Below are 21,760 nucleotides of genomic sequence, written 5' to 3' on the forward strand. Positions count from 1 at the left end.
TTTCCATTCGTCAGCAGCAGCGTCTCCTGCTGGCAATTTGGCAGGTTTTCATGGAGTTGCAGAAGGAAATGCTGTATGGTATTCATGAAGATAAAAAACGTAAGATGAAAACACCTCTGCAGTTGGAAGCTCTCGAACAAGTGTTTGCAGGTACTACACCATGCCCACATACGCATGTGCAACTATTTTCCAGGCTTCTTTTGTCTGATTTGTCGCTCTTCTTCTCGTTTTTGCAGAGGAGAAGTACCCCTCTGAAGCTGTTCGTGCACGGCTCTCAATCCAGTTAGGGCTCTCCAGCAGGCAGTTAAAGATGTGGTTTTGCCACAGAAGGCTGAAGGAGAGGAAGTCTAAAGGGGAAGATGAGGAACATGGTAGCTCAGACAGGAGCCCACAGCTGTTTAACGAAGCTCCTGCTCCCTCATACAGGCATTCTGCGGTCTTGATTTCACCTCCGCGAAGATCAGATTACCCTTCACATAAGGAAGAACAGCTAAGTGGAAGCAGCTATCATTCTCAGGATGATTTTGCTTGGAAATTCCGGAAAAGAGTGGACGAATTCGGTGAGAGAGATTTTGAGATTTCCAGACGGAAAAGGAGCAGGCAGACAACCTCAAGTGGTGCAGATTCTCTGAGAGTTGCAGAACTACAAGCCATAGCATCTGTAGAGACACAGCTGGGGGAGCCTCTCAGGTGGGACAGTCCTTGCCTGGGCGTGGATTTTGATCCTCTCCCACCAGGAGCGTTTTCTACACCCACTGGTATCGCACTCAAACTTCACTCAGCGCAAGACTCATGATGACAATTTTTAGATCATCTTACAAAGCACACTGTGTGATTATGCAGTTTCTTTTCCACATTGGAAGCCATCACCTCCGAGAGGTTTGGGTGAAAATTGTAGTCATAGTAAGCCTGATTCTTGGCTTCTGAGAGTAAGCATTTGTTTTTAAATGTTCTACTCTATCAGATTTGCTCACATGTTGATGCTTGTGCTCCTTGATTGATTTCATTTGCACCTGAGCCCTACTACTTTACCTGTTAATTCTTGTAGGACCCATCTTCTTGGGATAGGGGATCTAAAAGCCGAAAATCCTTTGTAACTGATAATGGGCAGTATGTAAGCAGCCGGTCCGGCTCAACATTACTACAGGAGTATCAATTTATTCCAGAACGTCCAACAGGTCGTGATGGAATGGCTTCTGTATACGAAAAATCTTCCAACTTGAAGATGCTGCAAGGGTCTGACGCTAGCCGACAAGGGTTGGTGATACAAAGCCCTTTGTTACGAGGAAGTGAGAGTCTCACCAATGCATACGACTACGAGGGAACACCAGCCAACGCTGGAACTGGCTTGACACTCCAGAGAGATCCCTGCAACACCGTTATGTTCACCCAGCCACAATTTCTGACCCAGGATTTACTTCCCGGGATTGCATTTGATACTGCCCATTATGGGGGCCATGTAAACCCTTATCATTTATTGCCCACCGTGAGTTCTCTTCGTGGTATTGAGAAGCTTCATTCCTATGATAACCAGGAGACATATGGTGGAATCAAGAAACGAAAGGCATGCAGTTTTAATGCACACTCACTTTCTCTGTTTTATCAATCGAGAATTTTTAAGTGAAGCTGATTGGATGATTTGCTTGATTATCAGAGTGAAGAGATAAGGGTATCGAAAGAGGTTGATGTGCATAGGAAGCGAATACAGAAAGAATTGGAGCGAGAAGAACTTGCCAGATGGAAGGTTATATTTGTGATCACTTGAGTTACATAAAGCAGGCCGGATATTTCTATGTGAAGACTTGCTACAAGTTTTGAAGTGTTGTTTGACACAGAGAGAGGAACAAATGCAAAAGGAGCGAGAGAAAGAAGTTGAAAAATTGTTGAGAGAAAAGCAGCGAGAAGATGAAAGGTTGTTGCGTGACAAGCAGCGGGAAGATGAACGCCTGCAGCGTGAGGTGAAACGAGAATCAGAAAGACAGGAAAGGTTTTTGCAAAAGGAAGCACAGAGGGTGAGTTTGACAGTTCAAACAACGGATGCCAGCCAAATTAGCTTTCTTCTTGAACTGGTTCTGATTTTTTAATGTTGTTCTTATCAGTTAGAAAGAGAGCGTGAGAAGGAGGAGGCTAGAAGGTTGAAAGAAGCCACAAGACTAAAGGCAGCCATTGAGAGAGCGACAGCACGAAGGTTAGCTCGGGAATGTGTCGAGCTGATTGACGATGAACGCCTTGAACTACTTGAAGCTGCTGCAACATCACAGTGTCTCCCCTCTATATATCTTCTTGATGGAGAGACGCTGCAGGGGCTAGACAGATACAAAGGTTTAGAAATTTGTTACTTTTTTTAACTGTAGAACTGCATCTTTCACCTTTGCTAAATGTAGTTTGCATTCGTTTATACTCGAAGCAGCCTTTGTTGACCACTAGAATTTTTGCCTTAGTAGCACCTCTGTGATTGACAGCAGCCTTTGTCGACCGCTAGAATTTTTGCCTTAGTAGCACCTTTGTGATTGACAAATAATATAGTAAGAGCAGATGGTTGGTCCTGAACTTGCATTTATGTCAATTCCTGAATATATTGAAGTGGATGCTATCTCTATTCACCCCTTCTATGGATGTCGCATGGATTAGGTCTATCGGGGGCTGTGGCTATGGAGGTTGTTGTTATGTGTAATACTTAAATACACTTTGCTATGGAAGAACATTATAAGGATTGCACTATGTTGTCTACATCAAAAAGTTAGTAAGCTCTACAACTCCAAGTAATTGCTTAATCAATAGAAAGAAATGGTTTAGAGTAGGACATTAGGACCTACAACATTTGTGCATGAGAGTGTTGGCATACTTGAACAACGGGACATAGGTTTCTCTTCACCAATATCATAGGATGCATGATTTGAATCACAAGCTGGCTTAGTCAATTATGGTGACATCTTTTAATTACATATGGTTGTCTTGGATGATTTCTCGTGACGGCTAAGTTTAAGATGACCCATCACTTTCTATAAGCCAACCACAGTTGCCCTTCCCTACTAATGCTACGTTTCTACCATTTCGTGATGTGATGGTGGTGAGGCGTTCCGTTTTGTGGGACATTATTCATGGATAAGCTCGGGGCATCTCTCGACAATCGTCTCATTTTTGGAGATGAAGATTTTGAATCTCACATTTTCAGAGAAACATTTTGCTGTCTTACAAGCTTTTGAGTTATGGGTTTTTGAAAGGGTCATTTTTCAATACTTCAAGAAAGAAAATGCATGCTTTCTAATTTTCCATAGTTGATTTGCTTTTGTTGCACGCACTTTTTTTGTGCTATTTTTGTAGGTCCTTGTGGGGATAATGTAACAAACTTGGTCACCCCAAGTCAAGATTTTGTCGCGACACAGCAGAGATTCACTTCAAAACACTTCACAAATTTAAGAGTCGACACTGCCCGGCGTATTTTCGTGCCTAGAGAGATAGGCCCCAAAGACTGGCGTCCCTTTGGGTATTTCTTTTATATTAATCTTTGAGCGAAGTACAACCACCTACGGGTGCTCGCTCTCAGACTTTGCATCCAGATGCTCTGAGAAGTGAGCCTCTTGGGTCACCTATAAAGGTTACAATGGATGCTAAAAACAGAGCCCCAAAAGCATTAAACTCAAAAGTAACTTCTCCCAAAATCTGCCAACCAAAAACAATCAGCGTTGTTTGCAGAAATTCGTACAACCAGCCAGCGTAAAACGCGTAAAATCTGTACCGTGCCACGTCAGTGAACCACCACCTTTTTCGGGTGTCCGTACTATAGTCAGCGTATTTGTGGCCATCCGTACAACATGCTCTTTGCTTAAATTTTAATGGCACTTAAGCCCCTCGGCAAAGGTCCATAAGTTGGACATGCCACGTGCAACAGACTTGGACACTCCAAGTCGAGAATCTACCGCGACAGCACTAATAACCACTTCAAAACAGTTCACAGTTCACAATTGATTCGACACTGGCCCGGCGTAGTTCCGTGCCTAGAGATATATTGCCTGGATACTAGAGATGAGGCTTGACTGTGCCATGACATAATCCATTGTGTTGGCTCCATGTCTGTGTGGAAAGCATGTGAAGCCTCCCGCAGTGGGAAATCTCTTTAGGCCATTCAAGATGGCCAATCCATGTGCAGTCCCACGTCTATCAAGTGCCGTCCATACTCCGTATGTTCCCCATCTTGTGATAGTCTGGATAGGCCCGACTCTGCAACATCCAGCTCTCTCAGCATCTCCTTTGAAGTATCATAAAATACCGTCTGATGATGGGCAATCCTAGCATTGAAGTCTCTTAGAATGTTAATGTCACCATCTCTAGAGAATTCCCGTATGTCATCATCCAAAATAGAGAAGGGGGACTGTCCTCTGGATGGTGCATATACTGACGTACTCGAGGGAAAGTAGCAAATAGCAATGTAAAGATATCTGTCAGTCTCTGCTCTCAATCTCACCTACATGCACCTAGCTTGCTCATCCTGGGAGCTATATGTATCAATGGCTGTAGCCTGCAACTCCTTCGTGAATAACATTGCCACTCCTCCTGAGCCCTGCTCTGTGCTCTGATCGTGTCTCTTGTCTACAGGCTGTCTCCCATTTGTATCTGCTAATGTGAGGCATAGACTACCCAGGGGCCTGATGTGTCCTAGAGTACAAGATTATGTCTCTCCTGGTAAAACTCTCCTCAAAAGCATCCACATCAAGACGCATAGATCCATTACAATTCCAGGTAGCAACTTTCAGTGTGGTCCCATAGACCTCACACCGTCATGTGGAGCCTGGCTCCAATATCATCACTCTTCCATCTCGGTCATAGTAGCTAAAATACGCGTATTTTATTTGAATACACGACGTCCCGTATTGAAATGTACAATACGTCTCATAACGTTTTCTATTCTAACGTTTTTTTGCTCAAAACGTATGTCTTTTTCTAGTTGATCAATTGTGTTTTAGAGCTTCATGGTGGTTGCTTATGTATGCTATGGTTAAATATTGAAGAGTCATTGAGGCGGTCCATGAACCGCTTCATTTGTTCTTATTTAAGTATCATATCTAAAAAAGTTGACATATTTTATTTTTGATTCTCAAAAATACGTCTAGTACGCGTATTGTACACCGCGTATTAAACGTCCCGTCTCGTACCGTAGCTGCTATGATCTCGGTAAAAAGCAATCTTACAAAGAGAGAGAGAGAGAGAGAGAGAGAGAGAGAGAGAGAGAGAGAGAGAGAGAGAGAGAGAGAGAGAGAGAGAGAGAGTCACGTGCACATCTAAACCTATGTGCATGTAGACAAGCTACTTCAGGTCTAGGGTTGAGGTCAGCTTAGGAAGTGTTTTGGCACCTTTGAGTAGGCCGTGCATGTCTAGGCACCTAGAGTAGTTGCGTATCCTCTAGTTGCACACATCATGATCGGTTGCACACAACATGATCATCAGCATGACAGTCAGTACCCATCATGAACATTTTACACTGCACAGAACCCATTTTCCCTATTTTAGCCATTTTTCACTTATTATTAGTAAGGGACTTTGTTGGGGGCATGTTTGGTAAGTTGGTATATAAGAAAAGCTAGCGCTAGCACTTTCTGGCAGAAGAGGCAGCATAGATCCAGTATTTGGAAGTGCATCTTCTCAACAAGATCGCTAGGATTACCTAGCGTTTTTCAGCTATCAAGATTAGGTAGCGTTTTTCTACAACAGATCAGACCTGGCGTTTCTGTAGCAGATCCCCAGATTCAGCCTGGAGCTTTTGCATTTTGCCTGGCGTTAGCAGATCCCCTGGCGTTAGCAGATCCCCAGATTCAGCCTGGAGCTTTTGCATTTTGCAAACAACCCTAGCGTTTTGCAGAATCACGGCGTCAGATCGGCCATTGCATTAACGATTTCAATGTTCAGCCTCAGACTCCGCAAGATCAGCCCTAAACCTCGCAGATCTCACCTTTCCGCACAGCAGATCCTTGCCGCACGGTCAGATCAGGCAGCGTTTTCAGCTTCAGCTTGTTGTTCACAGATTTCAACATTTGCGTTTTCAGCGCATCATCGTCGCGTATCGCCGTCCTCGTCGACACAGAGTCAGAATTCAACAGATTTGCAAAATTCAGTCCCTAGCATTTCAGTTTTTAGGCTGTCTCGTCGTCGTCATCATTGTCGTCGACATCGACGGCAAGTCCATTGCATCAAGACCATTGTACTAGATTTGTGCAATCAATAGGATACACCTCTCGCCATAGAGAGTGGGGCCCTTGGACGAGGGTTTTGTTAGGGAATAAAGGCCTAAGTGCCTTGTACTTATAACTTATAAGTTAAAAAGACTTATAAGTGAGGGGGCCCAAGTGTGAATGGCCCCCTAGTCACTTACTCATATACTCAAAGGTGAAGCCCAAATAATACATAGCGTGGCTTTTTCCCAAAATCCAACGAGCCCTCTCTCTCTCTCTCTCACGTTCTTCTCTGCGTGTGCTCTTTCTGCGCCAATCTCCTCTCCTCCTTCACTCTCATTGCATAGGACAGCAAGTGGGCTCTCTCTCCTGCTCCCCCACACATGGTATCAGAGCTTTAGGGTTTCCAAGAGAGCCATCTTCGCAACACAGATCAGAATTCTGTTTTTGCTCGCTGCGGGAAGGATACTCAACCGTTTTCGATCAACTCTGTCGCGAAGGGATCCTCCACCGTGTAGAATCGACCTCCGGTGACAGTTTCCCCAAAATTAGGGTTTCAAAAACTGGCGAACAGCAGCCTATTTCTGCTGAAATTGACCAATTTCGGGGTCAATTTGATGTAATTTCATTAGGGCAAGTCTCACAGGTCAATCTTATAGGTGTTTCCACCAACGAGGTTCTGAAAATTCAGCAAAACAGGTGTTTACAGGTCTGATTTTTGCCCTAAAACAGGGAATTTCAGCAAGCAAATGATGTATACACCTTGTGGAAACCTTTGGTAAGGGTTTGGCAGTGAATGTACGCTGTTTTGGGGTGATTTCGCGTGAAATTTGCTCGCTGTTTTTCTGTAACAGCAAGCTGTTTTTTGCCCGATTGCGCACATTTGGGCGTGTTTAGGTCGGCAAAACAGGGTTTCAGTGTTTGCAATCACTCAGAATGGCTTCTAGCAGTGAAAGTGGCAATTTGTTGCACATTCGCAAGCTTGAAGGTGCCCATAACTTTGCTATATGGAAGAAGCAATGTTATAATGTGATGTTGCAGAAGAAACATGCGAAACCTATTAAGTTACAGGGTGTGAAACCGGTCGATATGGAGGTTGAAGAATGGGAAGAAGTGGACGAGTTGGTTCGCTCCACGATCATGCTTTCGGTGTCTGACAATTTACTCTTCAATGTAGAGAATGAGCAGACAGCATGGGGCATGTGGAAGCGTTTAGACGAGTTGTATGCACAGCAGAGTGCTGCCAGTAAAGTGTATTGGCTCAAGAAGCTTATGGATCTCCGCATGAAGGAGGGCACGCACATGTCGGTGCACCTCAATGAATTCAATTCTATTTTCAGCCAAATGACAGAGCTGAAATTCACGATTGATGAGGAGTTCAAAGCTACTTTTCTGCTATGCACATTGCCCGAGAGTTGGGATGTATTCCGGACAGCTCTTAGTAACTCAAGTGCGTCACTTAAGTATGCAGCATAGTAATAGGGAATGGCCGTTTTCAGGTCTCCGTGTCCCGTTCCCATTCTAAGTTCGTGTTCCGAATCCCCGTTCCGTGATTCAAACGTGAGTATCCGTAACAGGGAATGGCATTTTGTGGCAGTTGCTGTTCCGCGTTCCCCGTTCCGGTTTCCCGTTCCTGGTAACTATGGTATGCAGATGTAGAGAGTTCTCTCCTGATGGAAGAGATGAACAGGAAGAACACCACAGGTGGGTCTTCTAATGCATTGCACTTGAGAGGCAGGTCTCAACAGAGGGAGAAATCTGACAGTAAGGACAGGGCACGCAGCAAATCTCGTAGGAAAGATGTTGTGTGTCATCATTGTGGAAAGAAAGGGCATTATAAACGGGAATGCTATGAGTGGAAGAAAGAGAAGAACAAGGGTGCTGAAACTGATGCAAAGGACAAGGGAAATGCCAAGAAGAGCACTGTGTTGATTGAGGAAATCAATGTTGCTAGTAGTTGTGACAGTGACAGCAGCACTGATGTACTCAATGCCTCTTCTGTGGATGCACATACCCTTGCTATGGGTTCTGATGTGGACATGCATACTTGGATTCTTGATTCAGGTGCCTCCTTTCATGTAACACCTCATAGGGATTGGTTTACACAGTACTCAGGTGAGGTGCAGGGCACTGTTTATTTGGGAGATAACTATGCATGTGACATTGCAGGTATTGGCAGTGTCCAGTTTTCTTTTGCTGATGGTATGACTTTTGTTTTGCACAAAGTGCGTCATGTGCCACAACTCAAGAAGAGTTTGATTAGTACAGGGCAGCTAGATGATGCAGGCTATCACACCACTTTTGGTGATAGTAAGTGGAAAATTTGTAAAGGGGCCCGGATTGTAGCCAAGGGTTGTAAATCGGACACTTTGTATCCTTTGCATGTATCTAGTGTGCTTGACCATGTTGTCGCCGTAACCGAGCAGCCAAGTGTTTCTTTGTGGCATGGCCGGTTGGGACACATGAGTAAAAGAGGAATGGAAACTCTGTCTCGTTGTGGTTATTTGCCGTGTTTGAGGTATGCTGATTTTTCTCATTGTGAGCACTGTATTTATGGTAAGCACAGTCAAACACCGCACAAAAGGTCACTTTCTTTGAAGTCTGACAGGTTAGACTTAGTGCATTCCGATGTATGTGAAATGCCACAGTTGTCCTTAGGGGGAAAGAAATATTTTGTCTCGTTTATCGATGATGCTACACGTAAGGTGTGGGTGTATCCAATACGTGCTAAAAGCGATGTTTTGGATACTTTCAAGAAGTTTCTTGCGTTTGTTGAGAATCAAACTGACAAGAAGCTTAGGTCTTTGCGCTCAGACAATGGGGGGGAGTATGTATCAAAAGCATTTATTGACTTTTGTGCTACTAAAGGTATTAAAAGAGAGCTCACGGCTCCTTTTAATCCCTCTCAGAATGGAGTTGCAGAGAGGTTGAACCGGACTATCGAAGAGAAAGTTCGGAGTATGCTGTCACATGCTGCATTACCTCATGGTTTTTGGGCAGAAGCTGTGCAAACAGCTATTCACTTGATTAATCGCTCACCTAGCAAGGCTTTGGGTGGAAAGGTGCCTGAGGAGGTGTGGTCTGGCAAGCCACCCTCATATGCACATTTAAGAGTGTTTGGTTGTGAGGCCTATGTTCACATCCGGAGTGAACTGCGCACCAAACTAGAACCAAAGTCTCATAAATGCATTTTCCTAGGATATGGTGAGGATGGTGAAATGGGGTATAGATTATGGGATCCCGCATTACGGAAAATCATACGCAGCAATGATGTCATCTTCAATGAGAATTGCATGCACAAACAGCCCACAAAGGTCGAGGAAGTGCGCCGGGTTGTTTTTCGTGAAGATGTTATATATGGACAGCCAAGAAGGCCCAATGTTCAGCAGCCTTTACATGCTGAAAATGGTGCTGAAAATCAGCCATTAGCTGCTGAAAATCAGCCCCAACAAGTTGCCATTGATGCACCACAGGTAGGGGAACAGGTTGATGCTCCTAGACCGCCCGTTGTTGCGATACAACCGGCTGAACAGCTTGCTGTTTTTGATGGTTTACAGGCTGAAAATCCACCTGTTATGGATCATTGGGTGCGTAGGTCTACTCGGGTGACAAGGCCCCCCGATAGATATGAACCGTCTTTGGACTATGTCATGCTTACTGATTGTGGTGAGCCGTCTTGCTATAAAGAGGCTATGCAACGGGAAGACAGTAAGAAATGGTTCAAAGCAATGGTTTCGGAAATGCAATCTTTGGAGAAAAACCATACATGGGACTTGGTTGATTTGCCTAAAGGGCATAAGGCTCTGCCATGTAAATGGGTTTACAAGACCAAGGTCACATCTGATGCTTCTTCTAAGTACAAGGCACGTTTGGTTGCTGAAGGGTACAAGCAAAAGCATGGTGTTGATTTTGATGAGATTTTTTCTCCTGTTGTAAAGCTTGCCACATTACGTCTTGTTCTAGGCCTGGTTGCTTCTGAAGATATGGAGTTAAAGCAAATGGATGTCAAAACAACGTTTTTGCATGGCGATTTGCTTGAGATGATCTATATGATGCAACCACAAGGTTTTGTGTCAAAGGGGCAAGAGAAGAAAGTATGTAGACTCTTGAAGAGCTTGTATGGTTTGAAACAGTCTCCCCGTGCATGGTATCACAAGTTTGATACATTCATGAGGTCTCAAGGATACAAAAGAAGTAATTCTGATCACTGTTTGTATATCAAAACGGCAAGTGATGGATCTCTTCTATTGCTGATTTTGTATGTTGATGACATGCTTATTGCGGGTAACAATATCATGGAGTTGGATGCACTACAGCAAAGCTTAAAGAATCGCTTTGACATGAAGGATCTTGGTAATGCTAATCATATTTTGGGCATGCGTATCTCTCGAGATAGGATCAACAGGCGTCTGTATCTATCTCAACGAGATTATGTCAATAAGGTGCTACATCGTTTTCATATGGATGGGGGAAAGGCACTTGGTACTCCGCTGCCTCCATATGTAAAACTGACTGCACATGACTGCCCAAACACAGATGATATGCGGGCTGAAATGGCCAAGGTTCCTTATGCATCAGCCGTTGGCAGTTTGATGTATGCTATGGTTGCTACACGTCCGGACATTGCATTTGCGGTGGGAGTAGTAAGCAGGTACATGAGCAATCCTGGCAAAAAGCATTGGGAAGCAGTGAAGTGTATCTTGAGATACTTGAAAGGCACTAAAGACTTGTGCATTTGTTTTGGGAAGAGTGAGACATCTGTGCATGGCTTTACAGATGCAGATTTTGCTGGACATCCAGATTGCAGGAAGTCTACCTTTGGATATGTGTTTACTTTCACAGGAGGTGCAGTTTCTTGGATTTCCAGACTGCAAAAATGTGTTGCTTTGTCTACCACTGAGGCTGAGTATGTGGCTGCCACTGAGGCATGCAAAGAAGCTTTGTGGCTCATGCGTTTGGTAGAAGAGCTTGGCATTAAGTCACCGGTTCCTGTGCTACACTGTGATAGTCAGAGTGCTATTATGCTTGCAAGGAATCCTGTTTTTCATGCCAAGACAAAGCACATAGAGGTGAAGTATCATTTTATCAGGAGTGTGCTTGATGACAAGAGCATTACACTTGTCAAGGTGCACATAGATGACAATCCTACAGATCTTTTGACCAAGAGTCTTCCAGCAGAGCGGTTTGCATATTGCCGTCAGATGATGGGTGTTGGATGAGTAAGTGCATGATCAGCTGTTGTATCATAGTTAGCTGATTCTTTGATCTCCCAAGGTACATTGCCTTTAGGTGGGAGGTTGTTAGGGAATAAAGGCCTAAGTGCCTTGTACTTATAACTTATAAGTTAAAAAGACTTATAAGTGAGGGGGCCCAAGTGTGAATGGCCCCCTAGTCACTTACTCATATACTCAAAGGTGAAGCCCAAATAATACATAGCGTGGCTTTTTCCCAAAATCCAACGAGCCCTCTCTCTCTCTCTCACGTTCTTCTCTGCGTGTGCTCTTTCTGCGCCAATCTCCTCTCCTCCTTCACTCTCATTGCATAGGACAGCAAGTGGGCTCTCTCTCCTGCTCCCCCACAGGTTTGACAACATTCTGGTGTCTTATTCTTCTCTCTCTCTCTCTCTCTCTCTCTCTCTCTCTCTCTCTCAGTCTCAGCACCTTCATTCAGAGTGTCATTCACTTTGTTTGTGATCATTGCACTCTCTCACTAAAGGAACGGAAGGCTCTCCCTTTCCAGTTCGGAGTACTCATCTTGAGCAAAGTTCAACATTCACTTATGCTGCACCTTGCATTGGTATCAGAGCTTTGACAATGTTTTGTATCACTCAAGGAAAGAACCACAAGGGCTTGTCCGGCCTCCCCTTGTGCCTCTTTTCACTCATTGAGAGCGGACCGTGCACTTAGCGGCCGGCCAATCGACGTGAGGTGGGACAAAACAACCTTCGTGTGAGCGCAAGGCCGCCAAGGGGTACGCCCGCAGGGAAGAGTCGAGCTCGGGTAAGAGAAAAGCCTTCTCTAACACAGATTGCAAGCTAAAGAAAGACCTCAAGAACCTTAAGAACCTCAAGAACTCAAGAATCTCAAGGACTCAAGAACCTCAAGAACCCAAGAACCCAAGTCCCTCGTGGACTTAAGTATCCAAGATCTCAATGTATGGTCATCACCCGAAGCGGAATGGATACTTTGCGTGAAGGTGATGAGCATGGAGGTGGTAAAGAAGAATTTTCGCCACCAGGAGGTTTTCTCGACCCCTCCCCATCTACGCTAAGGGTTGCACCAAATCTCATGGAGGCTTTGGTCAAGACGATGATGGACATGATGTTACAACAAGAAAGAAAGGCAGCCTTGGATCTCGAGCGCGAAGAAAGAAAGGCAGCCTTGGATCTCGAGCGTGAGCAAGCGCGCTTGGCGACCAAAGAAAGGCAGAATTGGATCGCGAGCTTCAAGAAAGAAAGGCAGAATTGGAGTGTGAGCGCGAGCAAGCGCGCTTGGCAGCCAAAGACAGAAGGGTAGCCTTGGAGTGTGAGCGTGAGCAAGCGCGATTGGCAGCCGAAGACAGGCGAACGGCCTTGGAGTTAGAGCATGAGGCGTAGAGAGACCAACGTATGCAAGAGTTTGTCCTACAGGTACTCACTTCGAAGCCCGAGCCGGTCAAAGATGTTGGTAGTTCATCAAGCAGCACAAGCAGGGACTTTGACTCTAACAACCCCGTCGCCGATAAGATCTCATTCAGTAAGATGGATGCTAGTGTATTCATTCTTGGTTGCATCAATTTAATGCTTATTTTGCGACAACTAAGAAGACAGGAAATAGCAAGGTTTTGACGGCAGCCATGTACCTTGCTGGTGATGCATTAATTGGTACCACGCATGGCAAGAGGCACAGTTGACCGTGCATCTAGAGGAAGCCAAGAAGGCGCACCCCTTTCCTTCAATTGGGTCGACTTCCAAGACATGCTCAAGGCGCGGTTTATGACACCCCAGTACCTAGCACGGTTGAAAGACGATTGGCGCAGTCTCAAGCAAAATGGTATGCAAGTTATGTCTTTCTCTAATTGTGTTTTGCAGCAGGGCACCCAATTACGCAAATCGGATGATGAGCGCAAGGAGGCATTCCTTTATGCATTGGACGAGTATATCAAGTATGGTGTTGAGGTACTCGATCAAATCGATCTCAACAAGGCGGTAGCGATTGCTCTTGCACAAGAGATGAAACACAATAAGGGAAAGCCTAAGGAGAACAAGTCTTCTCAAAGTACCTCTCAGACTTCTCATAACCCTCAGAACGATAAGAATGGTAAGAACGGTAACTCTTCTAGCCAATCTTTCAATAGTCTTTCGGAAAAGAACTCACAAAATGAATCTAAGGGTAAAGCTAACACACTTGCTAAACCTAAGCTCACCCCGGATGAAAAAGTTGCACAAGGAATCATAGGAGGATACATCACGGCAGAAGAACAAGTTATTTATTCTAAGGAAGCTCGTTGTTATCACTTTCACGTCAAGGAAAACATGTCCTAAGATTGAATCTCACGAATCTAAAGAACCCACAAAATCCACATCCTCTGTTAATGCCATAAATGAGAACACTCGTATGTCCTAAGTTTCTCATGATCCTATCATTGATGAGTCTCTCATGAAGTATTATGGTTGTATGGATGGTCAACACATGGTGGTCTTGTTTGATTCTGGTAGTATACATGACGTGATTGGTGACTCTTGTCGAAAGAGCTCGCCTGGAGGTTCGCAAGACATCTCCTTCTTTGCTCCCGGTATGGACTCTCTCATTACACGAGAGTGCCTTGATGTGTTATTCACTGTTCAACAAGTGTCCTTTCACAGAAAATTTATAGTGTCTCCTCTCTCAGGATGTGATATGCTTTTGGGCACTAGATGGTTTCGTGAGCATAACCCTCTCATTGATTGGGCGGACAATACTCTCACTTTCAATGCCAAAAGTGACTCTTCCATTGTCATTCGTGGGGAGGAAGTTATTCATTCTTCACCTCTCATTTCTAATGTGCAAGCGAAGCTTGAAAAGAAAAAGGAGAAGGAGACTCTCTCAGTCTTTTCTTCTCGAAAGCACAACACACATGTTTTTGCATGATACAGATGTGATTATTCACAAGGATGATGATTTGCATGATAAAGATTTGGTTGTTCACGAGGATGATGGTTTAGTTGATGCTCTTTCTAGTGAAGCTAGCCTCGTTGCAGATACAATCAATCACAAAGAACCGATCTTGGCTCTCGAGTCGAGACCTAAGGAACCCACTCAGGAAGTATTGTGTGTTCGCATGATTAGTCAACACGCATTCGAGTGTTGCATTCGTGACAATTTCTTGTATTTTTGTCACCGTCTTTACGTGTTCCCTTTTCAAAGGCATGCCGTATTGTACGATGCACATGATTTACTCATGGATGAGCACGGATGTATGCGGATTTCTATCGAAAAGAACAAAAGTTTGCATTCAAGGAATTTACATTCCATGTATCTTCCTTGGCATGACACAGTCTCAGAAAGAGCACAAGAAATTTTTTCCATCAAGCATCGGCATATTCATTGTGATTTGCCACGATTGATAGATTTAGACGAGAAAGTCAAGATTCGACCTTATTTTTTTCCGTGTGTTTGGTGAACGGTTTGGCACTTCGACTTGGTTTATCTCAATTGCATGCACAGTCATTTAGGAAGCGTAGTATTTTTCCAATCACTCTACATGGAATGGGTATGTTTATGATTTTGTGTTGAAGTGGTTTCGGGAATTTTCCTCCTCGGAGATTCTTGAAGAAGGTAGATCCACGACCATAGCCAAAGTTGGAGCATTGAAGCAGCCACAAATCCCTTTGTGTCGCTTTCGACGCGGCCCAAAGAAGCAAGCATTGCAGACCTGAAGTTCAAGTATCGCACGACTCACGCATCAGAGTGGGCCGGCGAAGTGTTCTTCTCAAGATTCCCGGTGTTGTTGGCGCATTCTCTCGACGCCATACAGCTCGGTATCAGTATCTCACTTTGAAAAGGAGGGGATGTCACGTACACATCTAACCCTATGTGCATGTGGACAAGCTACTTCAGGTCTAGGGTTCATGTCAACTTAGGAAGTGTTTTGGCACCTTTGTGAGCCTATGAGCAGGCCGTGCATGTCCAGGCACTTAGAGTAGTTGCATATCCTTTGGTTGCACACAGCATGATCATCAGCATGACAGTCAGTACCCATCATGAGCATTTTACATTGCACAGAACCCATTTCCCCTATTTTAGCCATTTTTCACTTAATATTAGTAAGTGACTTTGTTGGGAAACTGGGTAGGGCATTTTTGGTTAGTTGGTATATAAGAGAGGCTAGCTCTCACTTTCTAGTAGAAGAGGCAGCAAAGATCCAGTATTTGGCAACACACCTTCTCAGTAAGATCGCCAGGATTACTTAGCGTCTTTCAGCCATCAAGACCAGCCATCGTTTTTCTACAGCAGATCAGCCCTTGCGTTTCTGCAGCAGATTGCCTTGCGTTAGCAGATCCCTAGATTCAGCCCAGAGATTTTGCATTTTGCAGACAACCCTAGCGTTTTGCAGAATCACGGCGTCAGATCAGCCATTGCATCAGCGTTTTCAGTTTTCAGCCTTAGACTCCGCAAGATCAGCCCTAAACCTTGCAGATCTCACCTTCTCGTAGCAGATCCTCGCCGCATGGTCAGATCAGCCAGCGTTTTCAGCTTCAGCCCGCTGTTTGCAGATTTCAGCATCTGCGTTTTCAGCGCATTGTCGTCGCGTCACCGCCATCGCCGTCCTCATCAACACAGAGTCAGAATTCAGCAGATTTGTAGATTTCAGCCCCTAGCGTTTTCAGTTGTGTCTCGTCGCCGTCATCATTATCGTTGACTTCGTCGGCAAGTCCATTGCATCTAGACCACTGTACCAGATTTGTGCAATCAATAGCATAGACCTCTCTTGCCATAGAGTGGGGCCCTTGGAGGAGGGTTTGACAACATTCTGGTGTCGTATTCTCTTCTCTCTCTCTCTCTCTCTCTCTCTCTCTCTCTCTCTCTCTCTCTCTTTCTCAGTCTCAGCACCTTCATTCATAGTGTCATTCACTTTGTTTGTGATCATTGCACTCTCTCACTAAAGGAACGGAAAGCTCTCCCTTTCGTAAGTAAAAGGAACCCTTGAGCACAGTTCAGAGCACTCATCTTGAGCAAAGTTCAACATTCACTTCCGTTGCACCTGAGAGAGAGAGAGAGAGAGAGAGAGAGAGAGAGAGAGAGAGAGAGATGAAATGAAATGTTATAATATATTAACGTCTTCAAGAGGCCAAAGTGACCTATGAGAGAGAGAAATGAAATGAAATGAAATGTTATATTAACGTCTTCGAAAGGCCAAAATGACCTATGAGACCAAAAAGATACAATTGGTGAATTTGCTATCATGTCTGAGTACGGAAATTACAAAGTTACAAAGAACTAACACTAAAACACTAAGGAGAAAGGAAATAAATTGAGAGAGAGAGAGAGAGAGAGAGAGAGAGAGAGAGAGAGAGAGAGAGAGAGAGATCTTGTTGAATTGTTTTGTGGCAGATTTTTTGAAAAAATTTCCCCCAGCTACTGTGAAAATGAAAAAGCCTCTAGCGATTAGTCCGTGGATTGACTCTCAGTTTAACCTTGGACATCTCTTCATGGTATGTTTAAAGCTGTGTGTTATACAGTCCCAGATCAATCACCCTCACTCTCAAGCAGTAAAGCTGTGGGCTCGTTGTCTGTTAAACTGCTGATTCTTTCTATGGATTTATACCCATGGTTGATGGGTGGCTTTTTTAGCTACTAACACCGTTCTATGGATTTTGACAGGTTTGGAGGTTTTTGATTGCATTTGCTGATGTTCTTGGCCTTTGGCCATTTACTGTGGACGAATTGGTGCAAGCTTTTCACGACTACGTATGTTCTTTCGTGTGCAAATAGCTCTGTTTCTGGGTTCTCCAATGTGTCGACAGTTCCTGATCTTTTTGATGAATGGTGCAGGAGTCTCGCTTGCTCGCAGAAATACATATAGCCCTGTTCAAAATTATTGAGAAGGATATCGAAGACATGGCAAAGGCTTCTGCTAATGCTGGGGCTGTCAATCAGTACACGGCTGCATCTGCCATTGGAGGTGGCCATACACAGCTTGTTGAAGCTGTAAGTTAAATCTGCAGTGAGGTGGCTAGTATTGCTCAACACATGAGAGGCCTATAATCGTGTATTAGTTCTTGACTTCTTTGTAAATGACAAGCCTAATGCACATGGCAGGCCTTTGCGTGGGGGTTTGATTACAGGAATTGGAGCCGATACCTTAATGCATCAACGTGGCCTGAGGTTCTTAGGCAGTTTTCCCTAGCAGCCGGTTTTGGTGGCTCCAGATGGAAGCGTGGTGATGAAGGTCGCCACACTCATTCCAAGGTTATCTTCTCGAAGCCTTTAGGGCTTGGACTGCTAGCTTTGGAGATTTTTTATTGGTTTTTCTTCTTACTTCCTTGCCTGTCTCAAGTTTTTGGGTCTTTTTGTCACTTGTGTCTCAGGGAAATGCTGCTTCCAATGCTGCCATTTGTTTGAAAGCAAAAGGAGGAGGGTCCCATATCCGCAAATGTGGCGCTCGACTGACTCCTGGCACTGTGAAGTTTGCTGCTTTTCACGTTCTTTCTGTTGAGGGCTCACGAGGTTTACCGATAGTAGAAATAGTTGCCCGCATCGAGGTTAACTTGAATGTTCGGCAATATGTTTTCTTACATAGATTGTCATGAGTTTAATGCATTTGTGTTTCTCTTTAGAAATATGGCTTGCGTGACCTTTCAACCAGCAAAACTCCGGAGTCTTCTGTTGCAGCAGCTCTGTCGCGGGATACATTTTTTTTTGATCGAGTAGCTCCTTCTACGTATTGTGTAAAACCAGCTTATCGTAAAAAGCCTGAGGATGCAGAACGTCTGCTGCAAGCAGCATCTGAGAGAATTTGTCTTTTTCAAAGTGGCATCTTGGATGCGTGTGATGAAGAGAAATACATGGAGGGTAGTGAAGAGGGAGAGAAAGAACCCTTGCTTGCTGATGATGTGGAGGATTTTACAGTGGACGATATGCGTGGAGGGCAAGACAAAGGAAAGGTTACTTTCTCTTTAAAAGGTGGTAAAATTGTTTCTGCTGGAGAACGGAAGATAGGAGGCTGTCCAGGAAAGACCAAGACTTTTGAACTGCATAGCAAGAATGGAGAGAGTAGAGGCAAACATGCGCTGCTTTCAAGTTTGTCGCATGGAAATGCTTCAATGCAGGATGGAAGGGAAGGAAGAGCACAGAGAGATAAGACTCTTGCTTCTGCAGTTGATAATGAAATCGACGAGAGCCATGGAGGTGAGCCATGGGTTCAAGGGCTATGGGAGGGAGAGTATTCAGGCCTTAGTGTAGAGGAACGCTTGAACGCTCTCGTAGCACTGGTAGAAACTGTCAATGAAGGCAATACAGTCCGAGTTGCTTTGGAGGTATTGGTCTGCTTTTTGGACGTCCATTTAAATCTTGATACTGTTCTATATGTTAAGGCTGCTTTTCGTTCTTTGACAGGATCGTATGGAATCTGCAACTGCTCTCAAACGGCAAATGTGGGCTGAAGCACAGGTTGATAAAAGGCGTTCCAAAGAAGAGCAGTTATCAAAGCTCCAGCCTCAAAATAGTGGTGATGGTGTTCAAAGTGAACACACTAACATGAGTCCTATAGTTAGAGATGGCAAGGGTTCAGATTCTTTCTCAACCCAAGCGGATGTCAGGAAGTCTCCTATTGGGGATAAAGAGCAGGGAATGCAAGACTCCCATTATCACGAGATTTCAGTCGCAGGAGGTTCTTCAGAGAAGTCTCGTGCACAACTGAAAGTTGAGATTGATTTTCGAGCGGATGAACTTTATGTTTTTAGGTCTTTGCCATTGGGTTTGGATAGAAGACGCAACCGTTATTGGCAATTTATGACATCTTACGCTGCTGAAGACCCAGGTTGTGGGAGGATTTTTTTCGAGTCTTCAGAGGATGGCCATTGGGAAGTTATCGACACTGAAGAGGTTTGACCAGCTTTTGTTTGCATTGCTTGCAGTGCAAGAAGCCTGTAACTAAGAATTTCTTGAAGCTGCGCAAATGTGAGCTCAAGCAAGTTTTTAAATCTGTTTTGTTTCTTATATCAGGCTTTCAGTGCATTGCTAGCTAATTTGGACACTCGAGGTGTTCGAGAAGCTCACCTCCATGGAGTGCTCCTCAAACAAGAGAATCTTATAAGGCAGGGAATGAGAAAACTTTCTTCCAAAGCGAGGTTTGAACAGAGGTTACCAGTAAACCATAATGAGGACAAAGCTGTTGATAAATCCTTTATCAGAAGCTCTACCAGTGGCATTGCTGTAGCAGGTCCCAAGGAAGAAGATGGAAGTTCTGGTGATGGTTCAGTTATTCCAGAATCATGTAGGCACATGGGGGCCATTCGTATTCAGACTGGTAATAGTCTAAGTGAGAAGCGTGGTGTCCTTGAAAGATATAGAGAATTTGATAAGTGGTTTTGGAGTAAAGAAAATCCCACTGTGTCTTTCCTTGCTGCGATGAGATTGAAGAAGAAGCGGTGCTCTGAGCTTCTAGCCAAGTGTGACATGTGTCATGATTTATACTGGCATGAAGAGAAACATTGCACTTGCTGTCATACAACTTTTGAATTTTACACCAAAAAGGATACGAAGTATTTGGAGCATGTTAGTGAGTGTAACAAATTTCGGTCAGAAAGGAGTCCAGATGAGAAGCTTCAATGTATTATACGGAAGTTTCCATGCAGAGTCCAGCTTTTAAAGGCACAGTTTTTGAGTATCGAGGTGATTATTTGACTTTATTTTACGTTCTTAAATTCAAATGAAGCAGGCGAGGCTTCTTGTTTGCTATAAACAGTGTCTGTTTGTCGTCTTCACAGGCTGCCATCCCTGCAGAGGCTCTGCGGCCATGTTGGTCGGAAGCAAAGCGCAGGTCGTGGGCATCCTCATTAAAGGATGTTAGCTCTCCTTCAGATCTCCTTCAGGTGGTTCTCTAGTGTTCGTGTAATTCCTTTTGGAGGAACTCCAAACGTAGTTTCTGTTCTTAGTTGGATCGTTTTGCCCCCCCTTTGTGCTCATTTTGTGAAAGGACTGCAGCTTCTTTCTGAAGTAGAGAGTGCTATCCACCGAGACTGGCTATCGCCTCGTTTCGAACCAGCCAAGGAGATTATGGAGTCTGATACAGGGGCTGTCTCATGCATTCCGGCTTGGGTTCCCTGCACGACAGCAGCTGTGGCAATGCGGGTTGTTGAGTTGGATTCGGCTTTGTTCTACAGTGAGGACCAGAGGCGGAAATCAAGTCAGCGCAGGAAATCTGTGCCCGTAAGTGAAAGCAAGGGGTTCATTTAGCATGGTAAATTGGCCTAATGTGCTTCTAACTTGAAGATTTCTGTGATCTTTCAGGCTGTGGGAGCACGTCATGTAGACACCAAACTTGAGAGGTCAAAAGAGACTGGCATCAAGCAACCTGATACAGATTGCACCACAGGTAAGGAAGCCAGAGACGACCTCAGTAGAGGGTCTGAGCATCAGGAGGCTGTGAAGGTCAAGCTTCAGGGCTTTAAGAAGCAGCCCGACCAGACAGGCGCTAACCTTACTCTGGGCAGTACCCAGGAGCGTGAGAAGTATTTAACATCATCTAGTTTGGAATTTGAAGAGTACAGCCGAGATTTGCATGCTCGGAAGGCAGATGCAAAGCTTGAACTCCATACATCTGACTGGACAAGATCCTCAGATGATAGGACTTCCATGTCGGCTCGTGATGATGATAGGGCCCATAGTGGAACAGAAGAGGAGGAAGTTGTTATCGAGGACGATTTTGAAGAAGAGGAAGATGCACATTTTGAAGAAGAGGAAGATGTACATTATAAACGGGGCCAGCCGAGCAAGGATTGGGTGGCTGCGAGCGAAGGTGGTGAGACAGACTCATTGGGAGAGGAGAGCATGGACATGAATATACAGGATGACGAAGCTGATGATATTGGTGAGCATTATTCTAGAAACACGCGGGAGATTAATTTTGAGGAAGACGGTGATGATGAAGACGAGGAAGTTGAAAGCTCAGATTCAGAGTCCTTTTATGAAAGTGAGTAATTTGAAGGAGCAGATGGATGGAAACCTGGTTCTTGTACTGAGGAGCATGGTGACCCCGAAGATGAAGGCAGAGGCTGAATGTCAAGAGACGGGTAACAATAGATCTATGCTGGTTATCAGTATTCCCCACGTTCAGAAGGTTAATGGGTCGACAATGACACAGATATGGGAGGTTGTGATGCTCCTTAACTCTCAAACAGAGTGAAAAATGCAGGACAGACAAAGAATCTTGAGAGGGTTGTATCATATAAATTTTGTACAATAGATCAGTTAGGTGCCAAAGGTGCCCCACAGACGAACTAAATTATACATTCTGTTGTAATTTGTGCCATTTTTTGGGGGAGGGTTTACAAGCTTGCTTTGTATGTACGACGTTGTGCAAGTGACATGATTTGAACAGTTTCAAAAGATGTCTAGCACCATGTTTCAAAA

The 21,760-nt window shown here is 44.5% G+C and overlaps 1 protein-coding gene across 1 annotated transcript; it reads left to right on the top strand.

Annotated features, from left to right (window-relative positions):
- Positions 1 to 15: 15 nt before the first annotated feature.
- On the top strand, positions 16 to 21,760 carry LOC147462521 (homeobox-DDT domain protein RLT2-like). The gene is made up of 18 exons (XM_086484211.1): positions 16 to 150; positions 237 to 758; positions 844 to 929; positions 1,049 to 1,564; positions 1,655 to 1,744; positions 1,836 to 2,012; positions 2,100 to 2,322; positions 16,739 to 16,839; positions 17,009 to 17,095; positions 17,180 to 17,335; positions 17,447 to 17,596; positions 17,716 to 17,889; positions 17,965 to 18,663; positions 18,743 to 19,231; positions 19,352 to 20,020; positions 20,116 to 20,220; positions 20,333 to 20,557; positions 20,639 to 21,760. Exons 1-18 carry the CDS (start codon positions 51 to 53, stop codon positions 21,326 to 21,328), a joined length of 5,259 nt encoding a protein of 1,752 aa, XP_086340337.1. The 5' UTR covers positions 16 to 50; the 3' UTR covers positions 21,329 to 21,760.

Source organism: Adiantum capillus-veneris, chromosome 2, assembly GCF_014529385.1.
Source record: "Adiantum capillus-veneris isolate H3 chromosome 2, ASM1452938v2, whole genome shotgun sequence".
Lineage (NCBI taxonomy): Eukaryota > Viridiplantae > Streptophyta > Polypodiopsida > Polypodiales > Pteridaceae > Adiantum > Adiantum capillus-veneris.

Excerpts from the sequence above, each read along its gene's own strand:
- LOC147462521 (XM_086484211.1), top strand. The coding sequence starts at position 51 with ATGGAGTTGCAGAAGGAAATGCTGTATGGTATTCATGAAGATAAAAAA. Across the intron at positions 2,323-16,738 it reads GGGGCTAGACAGATACAAAG|ATTTTTTGAAAAAATTTCCC; the intron begins GTTTAGAAATTT and ends GTTTTGTGGCAG. Across the intron at positions 16,840-17,008 it reads ACCTTGGACATCTCTTCATG|GTTTGGAGGTTTTTGATTGC; the intron begins GTATGTTTAAAG and ends GGATTTTGACAG.